Source organism: Bos taurus, chromosome 15, assembly GCF_002263795.3.
Source record: "Bos taurus isolate L1 Dominette 01449 registration number 42190680 breed Hereford chromosome 15, ARS-UCD2.0, whole genome shotgun sequence".
Taxonomy (NCBI): domain Eukaryota; kingdom Metazoa; phylum Chordata; class Mammalia; order Artiodactyla; family Bovidae; genus Bos; species Bos taurus.
The window spans coordinates 62462213-62475314 of NC_037342.1; the positions used below are offsets into that span (position 1 = coordinate 62462213).

At 38.4% G+C, this 13102-nt stretch overlaps 1 protein-coding gene across 2 annotated transcripts in view; it reads left to right on the forward strand.

Annotated features, from left to right (window-relative positions):
• ELP4 (elongator acetyltransferase complex subunit 4) overlaps positions 1-13102 on the forward strand; it is a 257443-nt gene that overhangs the window by 165702 nt on the left and 78639 nt on the right. Inside the window, exon 10 of one of the 2 annotated variants that reach the window (XM_059874954.1) lies at positions 4298-4634. The exons of the other annotated variant lie outside the window; for it this stretch is intronic. Within the exon in view, the coding sequence (XP_059730937.1) occupies positions 4298-4321 (24 nt within the window). The 3' untranslated portion in view covers positions 4322-4634. Of the gene's footprint in view, positions 1-4297; positions 4635-13102 lie in introns of those variants that run through there. 2 annotated transcript variants of the gene reach the window in all.

Here is a 13102-nt window from a genome sequence, read left to right on the forward strand (position 1 = left end):
CTTTTGGCAAGAATGTGTAGTAGTATAGTAGGTCAGAGTACCAGGCACAAGTCCCCTGGACCTCTCCCACCAGTTACTAGTTACATGAATGGAGGCAAGTTGTTTCCTTTTTCCCTTGTTTGTAAAATTGGAACAATCATAGTTATTAGCATCAGGAAATAGCTATGAGGATAAACTAAGAAAATACAATGTAAGTACATTGTACACATGCTTAAATTTTAGTTACATAGTAAATATTAGTCATTAACTAGTAATAGTTATGGAGAAGGCGATGGCACCCCACCCCAGTACTCTTGCCTGGAAAATCCCATGGACGGAGGAGGCTGGTAGGCTGCAGTCCATGGGGTTGCGAAGAGTCGGACACAACTGAGCGACTTCACTTTGACTTTTCACTTACATGCATTGGAGAAGGAAATGGCAACCCACTCCAGTGTTCTTGCCTGGAGAATCCCAGGGACAGGGGAGCCTGGTGGGCTGCCATCTATGGGGTCGAATAGAGTCGGACACAACTGAAGCGACTTAGCAGCAGCAGCAGCAGTAATAGTTAAAGGGCTTCCCTGGTGGCTCAGATGGTAAAGAATCTGCCTGCAATGCAAGAGACACAGATTCAGTCCCTGGGTTGGGAAGATCCCCTGAAGAAGGAAATGACAACCCCCTCCAGTATTCTTGCCTGGAAAATTCCATGGACAGAGGAGCCTGGCAGGCTACAATCCATAGGGTCTCAAAGAGTCGGACATGACTGAAGCAGCTGAGCACACACACAGGGTCTTCTTTACTGAGCAGGTAGTCTTGTGTGCTTTCTTATTTGGGACATTAATGTACTTCTTCAGGAAAATACTTTGGAAATTATTTTAAACTTTTGAACAGCAGAATGCCATTTTGTAACTCCCTAAGTTTTCTACATGAATACTTAAAAAGTCTTGAGGGATAAATTGGGAGATTGGGATTGACATATTCACACTACCATGTATAAAATAAATAACTAAGAACCTACCTGTAGAGCATGGGGAACTCATCTCAATATTCTGTAATGACCTACGTGGGGAAAGAATCTAAAAAAGAATAGATAAGTGCATATGTGTAATTGATTGAATTTACTGTACAGCAGACACTAACACAACATTGTAAATCAGCTATACCCCAATAATTTTTTTTTAAAAAAGACTTAAGTCCTATAAAGAGCAGCTGCTTTTCTAATAGCATTTCAAGTGGCTCAGCAAAGCGAGTTAGTACAGATAATTTTTAAATGATACCCAGTCACAAGTACCTTCCTTTTCCTTGATCACTTTTTTCGGAATACCTTTTTTGTTATGTACCTTACGAATTTAAAACATGACAAAGATGAATTTCTTAATATGTACATTATGTTTTCTGAGCCTGTTAATTCTTTAAGGAAATTAACGAAAAAAATAATGAAGCCATGTTATACAGGTACTTAATTTTTTTTAATCTGTGGTAGTACTATGGTAATTAATGCTTATTTTATGCAAACTAGAGTGTATCTGTTAATGGACACATTACTGTCAAGAAAATATTACTTGTCTTAATTATCAGTAATGAAGCAGGGATAAGCTGCTCACTTAGATATAATATATCTAATGACCTTTTCAGTTAGAGGTTGTGATGGAAGGTATCAGTTTCACAAATTATGCTTCATTCAGCTTCTGGCCTTTGTGTAGATTAATGTTTTGTGGATGAGTTTTAAAGTCAGGCATAAATTGTGTTTGGTGTTTAAAAGTGATTTAGTGTCTTGCTTTTAGTACATCATTTTCTCGTTTATAAAGCTTCAGTTTTATCTTCAAGCTTAGGAAAAATCGTCTATAGTAAATTTAGGACTGCTTTACTAACTGCCAATGTTGTTTTTTTTTAACCTTATCAAATAAAATGGTACTTCTATATTCACTTTTTAAACCAAAGAACAAGTTTCTTTGTTATTTCTGAATTTAGGACAGTAAACACAATGACTGGGAATATAAATATTTATAATACCATTTTTCCTAATTAGATTTCCTGAGATGACACAAAGATGTTTAATGTGAGAGAATTTATGATATTTCTTAATCAGCTTCTTACTGAATAACAAAGATCTTATCTCAGGGTATTAAAAAATCATTCAAGAACTCATAGATTTAGCCTTGCATTCAGACCAGTAGGGGAACTGCCTCATGTTTTAAGTAACTAAGGAAAGAACCCACCTGCCAATGCGAGAGACATAAGAGATGCAGGTCCGATCCCTGGGTTGAGAAGATCCCCTTGAGGCGGGCATGGCAACCCACTCCAATATTCTTGCCTAGAGAATCCCGTGGACAGAGGAACCTGGTGGGCTAAGGTCCACTGGGTCGCAAAGAGTTAGAAACCACTGAAGCGACTTAGCATGCACACATGCACCAGGATTTAAATGTTAGAGATCAATACAACAAGGCAATGAGACAAAAACTCAATTTTTAATTCAGTTTTTAAAGCCCTTTCTATATAAAAATCTTATCAGACGGTCAGTAAAGAAATCTGACAAAATTGGAGCTGCTCCACTTGAGTGGAGATGTATTCCAACAATAACTGGAAAGAATCTAGGGTTCTCAAGGAGCAGAGTTTTGATACCATGATCCTGATAGTCATATAACTAACAGACCCAAACACTAGAGCAGGAGAGACCATCTTTTCAACCCCCTCATTTTAATGATGAGGTGCCTAAAATCTAAAATGTAACCAACCTAAGTTCAGGTGGTCAATAAGTCCTATGACCTAAAATGTAAAAAATAAAAAAAACTTTAGTAGTTTTAGAAGTAGAATCTTTCCTTTACTCTCTCTTGCCCTATTAATGTCATCATGAATTTTGATCTCTTCATTTAAGGAACAGTTTCTGAATTGACCTACTCTTTTCATTAAAAAAAAAAAAAAATAGCCATAGGTTTCCACTTTCAAGGACACAGTGAACTCCCACCTGTCCCCATGTATTGTCTCTTTACTTCTAGCACCATTGCTCACTTTGGTGCGGACAGGAATGTGCCTGTGCTATATTTGAGTTCCTTCAATTCCTCAAAAACATATTTACACGTGCTGTTGCCTCTGATTGGAACACTCCAGCTAACAACCTCTCTACTTCCTGCCACTGTCGCCTCACCCCGGCTCACTTCTCTGTATCCTTCAGGTTATGGTTTGAGTGTCACGGCTTCCTTGAGGACTTCTCTCTTCCGTCCACACCGAGTCTGTATCAGACACTACTCGTGTTCTCACAGCATCCTGTACCTTTTCTTTCATAGCAGTAGCCTCCCCCTCTACATGCTTACTTCCATAAATATAGGGACCACATGATTAGTCCATCATTGAATCCCCAAGCCTAGCAGTTTCTGACTCATGGCTGCTGCCCTGTATTTACTAGGGAGGGAAGAGAGGAACATGGACTCCACTCCCCTCTCAAAGAATGTAACATGTTGAATGGTATGAACCTAAAGCCAGTTTCTTGTTGAGGAGCAACTGTTAACTTCCTGTCTGACTTTGGAAGACTCTCTGACCTTAAGACTTTGTTTCCTTTTCCAGTAGGATGATAATGCCTTCTGTCTGTGTCTTCTTCTGCTGAAGTGAAAGTTCTTAAAGAGCTTCATCTTCAGTTTCTGAAGTGTCCTGAAGAAGTCATGTTCTTTGGATACCAGATTAAGGAGGTTTCTCTTAGAAAGTAATTTCTTCAAAAGCATCTTACTTTTTTCCCAAGTCCCAAGAAATTAATGGAGGCTTCCCTGATACCTCAGTTGATAAAGAATCTGTCTGCAATGCAGGAGACCCTGGTTTGACTCCTGGATTGGGAAGATCCACTGGAGAAGGGATAGGCTACCCACTGTAGTATTCTTGGGCTTCCCTGGTGGCTCAGCTGGTAAAGAATCTGCCTGTAATGCGGGAGACCTGGGTTTAGTCCCTGGGTTGAGAAGATCCCCTGGAAAAGGGAACGGCTACCCACTCTAGTATTCTGGCCTGGAGAATTCCCTGGACTGTATAGTCCACGGGGTCGAAAAGAGTAGAACATGACTGAGCGACTTTCACTTTCACTTTCAAGAAATTAAATAACGGGTCACCTCCTTCAGTGCACTTCCTTGGTGGCTCAGAGGTTAAAGCGTCTACCTGCAATGTGGGAGAGCTGGGTTCGGTGCCTGGGTTGGGAACATCCCCTGGAGAAGGAAATGGCAACCCACTCCAGTACTCTTGCCTGGAGAATTCCATGGACAGAGGAGCCTTGTGGGCTACAGTCCACGGGGTTGCAAAGAGTCGGACAGGACTGAGTGACTTCACTTTCACTTTCCTTCAGTGCAAACAGGTTCATGGCCTTTGATTGGTAAGCAGATGACACCACCCTTATGGCAGAAAATGAAGAGGAACTAAAAAGCCTCTTGATGAAAGTGAAAGTGGAGAGTGAAAAAGTTGGATTAAAGCTCAACATTCAGAAAACGAAGATTATGGCATCTGGTCCCATCACTTCCTGGGGAATAGATGGGGAAACAGTGGAAACAGTGTCAGACTTTATTTTTTTTGGGCTCCAAAATCACTGCAGATGGTGACTGCAGCCATGAAATTGAAAGACACTTACTCCTTGGAAGGAAAGTTATGACCAACCTAGATAGCATATTGAAAAGCAGAGACATTACTTTGCCAACAAAGGTTCATCTAGTCAAGGCTATGGTTTTTCCTGTGGTCATGTATGGATGTGAGAGTTGGACTGTGAAGAAGGCTGAGCGCCGAAGAATGGATGCTTTTGAAGTGTGGTGTTGGAGAAGACTCTTGAGAGTCCCTTGGACTGCAAGGAGATCCAACCAGTCCATTCTGAAGGAGATCAGCCCTGGGATTTCTTTGGAAGGAATGATGCTAAAGCTGAAACTTCGGTACTTTGGCCACCTCATGTGAAGAGTTGACTCATTGGAAAAAACTCTGATGCTGGGAGGGATTGGGGGCAGGAGGAGAAGGGGACGACAGAGGATGAGATAGCTGGATGGCATCACTGACTCAATGGACGTGGGTCTCAGTGAACTCCGGGAGTTGGTGATGGACAGGGAGGCCTGGCGTGCTGTGATTCATGGAGTCACAAAGAGTTGGACATGACTGAGCGACTGAACTGAACTGAACTGAACTGACATCCTTTAAATGAACTATTGGTGGCTATTCTTGGGAGCTTTAGGATTTTATTTATTTTGTTTTATCCTTGAGAATGGTACTTACATAGTTTGTAATTTAACATATATACTATGTAGCCATGATGAAATTATTTTCTATAACTTAAAATGTCCAAATTTGTTTCTGGCAAAAATGAGGAATTTAAATGCAACCATGTAGCATATGAATTAGGTGGATAAAAGTTTGTTCAGCAAAGCCTGTTACACTAGAGAATATTGCTTGAGATTTGAAAGAGATAATCAGGGCCCCATCAAAATACCACTTTTCCAACTATTGTATTATTTTTATGTTGCCAAGAGCAGCCAGTGAGGAGAATGAGATGTGAGAGAGAGGAGAGGAGATAAGAAAATTGTCCTAGTCATTTTTTCAGAAAGTTGAGATAATTAGGTTCAAAAAAAAGACCCATTGAACTTCAGTAGTGATTCTATCAGGAAAAAAGGATTTTTTTAAGGACTTTTGGGGGAAAATAATGCATGAACATAACCAGAACAGCAGTTTATATTTAACAGAACTAAATGGTCACATTTTTAAATAAAGTACGCCCTGGCATTTGAACAGCTGTTCTATCCAAATCAGATCTGAATACTGTTGTTTAACCTTCCCAGCTGTAGCGGGGGTGGTTTGTTAGTTTAATTCAGTATAAAATATGCATAGTATACTTAAATTTGAAACTTTAAACACATATTTGTATTAAACTGATAAATTTTAGTCATATAAGCCTATTTTAGGTAAACCATTTATCTTTCTGTGAGTTATTTATTTTTTGTAACTATATTAGTGTGTTTGAGCAGATTTTAAATAATTAAAGTGTCCTAAACTCGTATTTAATTCGTATCTTTTTTTTTTACTTTTGTATTAGGTATGAATTTAAAAGTACATGTTCTATGCATATATTTGCAATTGCATTGGGGATATTCATAGGAAATTTTAAATATTTTTCCCGTTTTTCTTCCTTGTTAATTCTCTACCCCAATAGATTTTCTTTACTAAAACAATCATAGAAATGGAATGAGGACCAGGTGGTTGCTGTAAGAAGGCAAAATAAAAGACCAGCATCTCTCAATCTTACAAGACTAAAGCCAAAAGGGACTAATACCAAAATACATAAAGCTACGTAGCATATGAATATGTTCAGCAAAACCTGTTTCGCTAGAGAATATTGCTTGACATTTGAAAGAGGCAATTTTAGAACAAACAAACATAAATGCTCATGGGTATATACCATGTATGTTTACACACACACATGTACAGATAAATGTAGAAATAGTTATAGATGCATCTAAGTGTGTGTGCTTATGTACGATATCCATACAGGCATTTCTTAGCTTTGTCTTCTGGAGAGCTTGGAAACAATAACAATCTAAGGAGCACTCCAAGTACCCAGATGTTGGTATCTATGTATCATCTGCAATCAAAAAGAAGAGGGAGGGAGGGGACGCCTGTTGGCAAAATAGCTGATTCTAGAACTGGTACACAGAAAGAGGAACATGGGACTAGAATTTGTGCTCCAAAGTAGGGAGGTATTCAAAGAATGATGGGGACATGAGAAAAGGCACAGGAACCACTTTGAAGAATATCCTACTAGCCAAATCTTAGAAATTTGAGCTTCAGAATAAATAATGGAAAATAACCCATTGAGTAAAATCAAAATCCAAGTATCCATACTGAGATAAATAGATAGATGTATGTGTGTGCTTAAGTCACTCAGTCGTGTCCAACTCTTTGCAACTCCATGGACTGTAGCCTGCCAGGCTCCTCTGTCCATGGGAATTCTCCAGGCAAGAATACTGGAGTGGGTTGCCATGTTCTCCTCCAGAGGATCTTCCCAGCCCAGGGATTGAACCCAGGTCTCCCACATTGCAGGCAGATTCTTTACCATCTGAGCCACCAAGGAAGCCCAGATAGATAGATGATAGATAGGTAGGTAGGTAGATAGATAGATAGGGAAACCTCTTTCTTACAGAATATCGATAAACATTGAAGGAGTGATGAAGTAGAAAATTACCATTAACAATCAGAGTTACATTCAGTTTAGGCAGAAGTATTGTCAGTTGGAGGCTAAGATAGGCTGGTGGGTTTAATCAGATCTGATGAGGAAGAGGATATTGACAATCTCAGAATATTTCTTTCACAAACGACTAATAAGTTACAAAAGGCAAAGCGGTGACTTTGATGAACAGGACAACCAGGTGATCAAGGTTTACATCACAAGTGAGTTGACATAATGTGTGGTACCTCACCTTGTGAGACACTAGAAGAGCAGTGTGTCCTATTAGTGGTCTCCTGCCCCAAAAGCATTGGTCAAGAGGGCATATCAGACAGATCTAGGTTTCCAGTTAGCCTACAGAATGAGAGTCTTGTATTGTTGAAAAACTGTTGAGTGCCTGAAAGGTAGGGAGAAACCAAGTATTGAGAAAGATTGGGTGTCTTACTATTTCTGGGATGATTTACAAAGTGTGATTGGGGTCTACAGATGGACAGTAGTGTTGTATTGATGTTGATTTCCTGACTTGAACAATTATATTGTGACTGTATATGATAAAGTCCTTGTTCTGGGAAATAGTCACCAGAGCAATTGGGTGACTATTTGGAATCATCTATGCTGCTTGTTATTAAATGGTTCAGAAAAGGGCTAAGTATGGGTGTACACACATATTTAGAGAGGTATATCTAGATTTCACTAAAAAGAGAAAGAGATTTCCTGACTTGAACAATTATATTGTGACTGTATATGATAAAGTCCTTGTTCTGGGAAATAGTCACCAGAGCAGTTGGGTGACTATTGGAATCATCTATGCTGCTTGTTATTAAATGGTTCGGAAAAGGGCTAAGTATGGGTATACACACATATTTAGAGAGGTATATCTAGATTTCACTAAAAAGAGAAAGAGATTTAAAAGTTAGGGAATCTAGGTAAGAGGAATATGGAAATTTTGTTCTCTTATTGCATACTTTTCTATGTTTGAAAGTATTTCAAAATAAATTATTGTAGTTTATTGAAATGGTAGTAAAGCAAATACCTCATGGTGGTGATTTAGTCACTAACTCGTGTCTGACTCTTGTGACCCTGTGGATTGTAGCCTGCCAGGCTCCTCTGTCCATGGGATTTTCCAGGCAAGAATGCTGGAGTGGGTTGCCATTTCCTTCTCCAGGGGATCTTCCCGACCCAGGAATCGAATCGAGGTCTGCTGCATTGCAGGCAGATTCCTTCCCAACTAAGCTACAAAGGAAGCTCTAAGGACTACTTGTTGTATGAGTCTATTTTTAAGAAATGTGCTGGAGTGGGTTGCCATTTCCTTCTCCAGGGGATCTTCCCAAACCAGGGATGGAACCCAGCTCTCCCACATTGCAGAGTCTTTACCCACTGAGCCACCATGGAAGCCCAAATACCTCATAATCAAAAATTAGTATTTCAGTCAAAAAACATATGAGTAGTTACACAGAGTTAATAAAAACTGTAAATAGCTTAATGTCATTTCAAGCCACATTGTACCACTAAATGAGTTGTTTTTCAGAGGTTTCTAAATTTGTAAATTGAGGATAAAAGTTGTAGATTTGTGTAAGGTATCCAAAGCCTGGATAAATAAGTTTTCCAATCTCACATAGAGGGAGGAGGATTCAGTATGGGGAACACATGTATACCTGTGGCGGATTCATTTCAATATTTGGCAAAACCAATACAATATTGTAAAGTTTAAAAATAAAATTAAAAAATAAATTAAAAAAAAAAAGGACATGTATTCTTTAAAGAAGCCCAAAAGATACTTTTCTCATCACCGTCAGGTTTGTAACTGGTAAAGATACGGAATATATGAAAAATGATTAAGCAGTGCAAGGGAAACACAGTTTGTTGGGGTAACAGACATACTGCTTTAACTTCAGCATTTTGTGTATGTACAAATATATGTATATGTATTAAAAAAAGAGAGAGAAAGTGACAAAACAAAGTCCAAAACCAAAGTCTCCTAATCCCATATCCTAAGCAGCCCCTAGGATGCCAGTTTGGATAACAGATTATTGAGGCAAAACAGAGACATTTGCATTCAAATTCTGACCTTTGGAGTTCACCTTAGAGTTCGGATTTACAAGATGGCTCTTAGAGCGTCATCATTGGTTTCACCAACAGGGCATGTTCTGTGTTGTAAATTTCAAATGCATCCTTAAAAAAAATAGAAAACCTTTTTCTTTTTCCTCATCTATTTCTTACATGGTAGTATAAATGTACAAGTGAGTAAATTTCTTCATTTGCATTCCAACCCTCTTTTTATTGTTTAGTCACTGAGTCATGTCTGACTCCTTTACAACCTCATGGACTATAGGTCACCAGGTTCCTCTGTCTGTGGGATTTTCCAGGCAAGAAGACTGGAGTGGGTTGCTATTTCCTTCTCCAGGGTATCTTGCCAACCCAGGAATCGAACCTGTGTCTCCTGCATTGGCAGGTGGATTCTTTACCACTGATCCACCTGGAAAGCCCCTCCAACCCTCTTACCCTGTAACATTTCCTTCTCTCTTACAGAATCATAGCATACGTGTGGACTTAAGTCACTACGTTTTTTCTTTTTTTTTTTTTTTTTTTGCTTTTGTTCTTTGTTCTTTTTCTCTAATTTTATTTTATTTTTAAACTTTACATAATTGTATTAGTTTTGCCAAATAACGTTTTTTCTAAAGTGATTTACTGATCACTTGAATGTGCCTAAAGCCTAATGTGTTTTTAAAAATTCACACAATCATTGACTTGAACTGCTGTGTAAGAAAATGGTCTTTCCTGGATCCTGTGTCTGCCCATATCATTTTAGGTATAATTAAGGATTTTGTGTTAAAGCATTCTTTTTTTTAATGTTATTAACTGTTTAAAGAAAATATAGTTAGATATTTTCAGTTACACAGCCGGTATTCTGCTGCTGCTGCTGCTAAGTCGCTTCAGTCGTGTCCGACTCTGTGCAACCCCATAAACGGCAGCCCACCAGGCTTCCCCGTCCTTGGGATTCTCCAGGCAAGAATACTGGAGTGGGTTGCCATTTCCTTCTCCAATGCATGAAAGTGAAATGTGAAAGTGAAGTTGCTCAGTTGTGTCCAACTCTTAGCGACCCCATGGACTGTAGCCCACTAGGCTCCTCCATCCATGGGATTTTCCAGGCAAGAGTACTGGAGTGGGGTGCCATTGCCTTCTCCTACAGCCAGTATAGGTAAGTCCATTTTGAGGGCTGAATATTGTTCTTTATTCTTTACTCTGTCACCGTTGCTTAAGTAGCTTTTCAGTAAGCTTCTTCTGTCCCAAATCTACTTGCATTCTTATTCTTTAAATGCCTTTAAGTGATCTTCTGGAAATTACCAAGTGTTCTAGTTTTGCTACTTAAACATGTACATGTTTGAAATAAGATTGTTTATGAGTAAAAGAATACAGTTGGCTTAATTAACTTCTAATGTCATTTGATTTATCTTGGGGCAGAGATATTCAATGTCCTATTTTAAAATAATGTCAAAACTATTTTAAATAAATGTCAAAAACTGTGGCCTGAACATAATTTTTTAAATAGCTGTGTCTCCTGGGTTCCAAAACTGCTTCTTTCCACTCTTATTCCTATATCTTGATGACTGAGTCAGTTATTTCTTTTCCTGTGTTTTCAGTTTACTAGCTTAAGAGCTTTATAGATGTAAGAGTTTTGCAGATTGTAAATATGTACATTTTCAATATATTGCTCTAAATTGAGCCTTGATAATTCTTATTTTATCTAGTAAAATAGAAGATGTCTTTTCAATACTGAGCAGTAAAGACAGAATTTTTTTTCTTTTCAAAAAGAAGATGAACAAAAACATTTTCTAGCTAGCATGTCAGTTATACCTTTACTCCTTAGTATATGTATCTTTATAGTTTTTTTAAATCATAGCTAAAGAAATCATCAACTGTTAGCCACAGTTGGGAACAAATAATATATTGATGAAGTATATTTCTGTCTGTCCTTCTAAATCTATTTTCTTTGGTAAAAAAAGAAAAAAAAAATATATATATATATAAAATTGCATTTCCAAAAGTAAACCATTTTCATCTCCTGTAATTGCATAGCAGGTACCTAGGATTATAATATGCTTATACATGTTAAAACAAAACAGCTTTATGCACTAACATTTTGAAATTTTAAGTAAATAGATAGGTTTGAACTAAAGTACATTTTGAAGAGAAAGGGGAGTTATTGGTTAATGGGGACAGAGTTTTGCTTTGGGATGATGAAAAGTTCTAGAAACAGATAGTAGTAGCAGTTGTATTACAATGTTGTGAATGTACTTAATGACACTGAAATATACACTTTAAACAGTTAGAAGATAAATTTTATGTATATTTTACACATACATACAGTACATTTAAAATCTGACTCATGGATTTTCCTCTGTAAGTGATTCTCCCTCTCCATAGACATTAGCTGGCATTTAGTATTTAACCATAATATATGCTATTTATTCATTTAGTGTGTGTTATATACTTATACTATGTTAGGTATACATTCTATGTATAAAAATTTCTGAACAATACTTTTTAATTGACTCCAGTTTTTTTTAGTTGTGTGATCTTTTATAAGGTATTCAGTCCCTCAGAACTCTTTTATTAGCACCCATGCGTGTGTGCTAAGTTGCTTCAGTTGTGTTCAACGGTTTGTAACCCTGTGGACTGTAGCCCACCAGGCTCCTCTGTCCATGAAATTCTCCACGCTCATGCTAAAGTGGATTGCCATGCCCTCCTCCAGGGAATCTTCCCGACCCAGGAACCTGTGTCTCATTATGTTTCCCGCATTAGCAGACAGGTTCTTTACCACTAGCACCACCTGGGAAGATCTCCCACCCTCACCTGAACCCTAGGTCCAGCCCTGGGGTCGCAGACACAGGCTGACCAACAGATCCTGTCTCAGATTTGTTTGTATAAAAACACAGCAGGAACTAACCCCATGCAGACAGCAGCCCAGGGGTCACACCAGTCCTCTGTCCTCACATGACAGATGAAGGTCTCTACTCCAGAGCATTGTGTGAAATAATAATAATAATGCCTATTCAAAAGATTGTTACAAGCAGTAGTTAATATAAACGTTTTTATCAAGAAAATGAATATAATTCATATTAACCACTTAGCACACAAGGAAATGCATAGAGACCACTCAAGAAATTATAACTGCTAGCACTTTTTATTAGACATTGCAGATGAATTAACACCGAAGTTACTTTCAATTCTTGGTTGTGTTTTGGGGTCTGGGTATTTGAGTTACATCTTATAGTCAGAGCCTACAGTCTCTGTTTATTTTGCTTTCTTGACTGCTAAACATGATACATACAGAGGATCCTGTGACCCCTATGTCTGAAGTCTTAGAGCCCCTCAGCCTCCTAGGCCTTGCACCAGTCAGTGGCTTTGTCCGCAGTCTTATGAGGCAAGGTAAACAGAGAAAGAAGACAGACATGCGACATGCTGGTGTTTATGTAAAACAACCCTTATTGCCCAGCAGTCCCCAAAACCGTTCTAACACCTTTCAGATTCAGATAGCCTCTTTACTGATAAATCCCGTGGGAGATTTAAGCAATTACTATTGATCAAAAGGGCTTCCCAAGTGGTGCAGTGGTAAAGAATCCGCCTGCCAATACAGGAGACCCAAGTTAGAGCCCTGGTTTGGGAAGATTCCTTGGAGCAGGAAATGGCAACCCATTCCCATATTCTTGCCTGAAAAATTCAATGGACAGAGAAGCCTGATGGGCTACAGTCCTTGGGGTTGCAAAGAGTCAGATATGACTAAACAACTGATCATGCACGCATTGATCATAAAGGTTAACCAGTGTTTTTCAAAGTGTAAAAATACTTTTTTCACATCATTTATGTACTTATACCCTGCTTCCTTTACAAGAGGATTTGAGGTGGTTACGTGATTGCTGTTATCATCATTTTATTGAAATGCAAAATAACTCGACC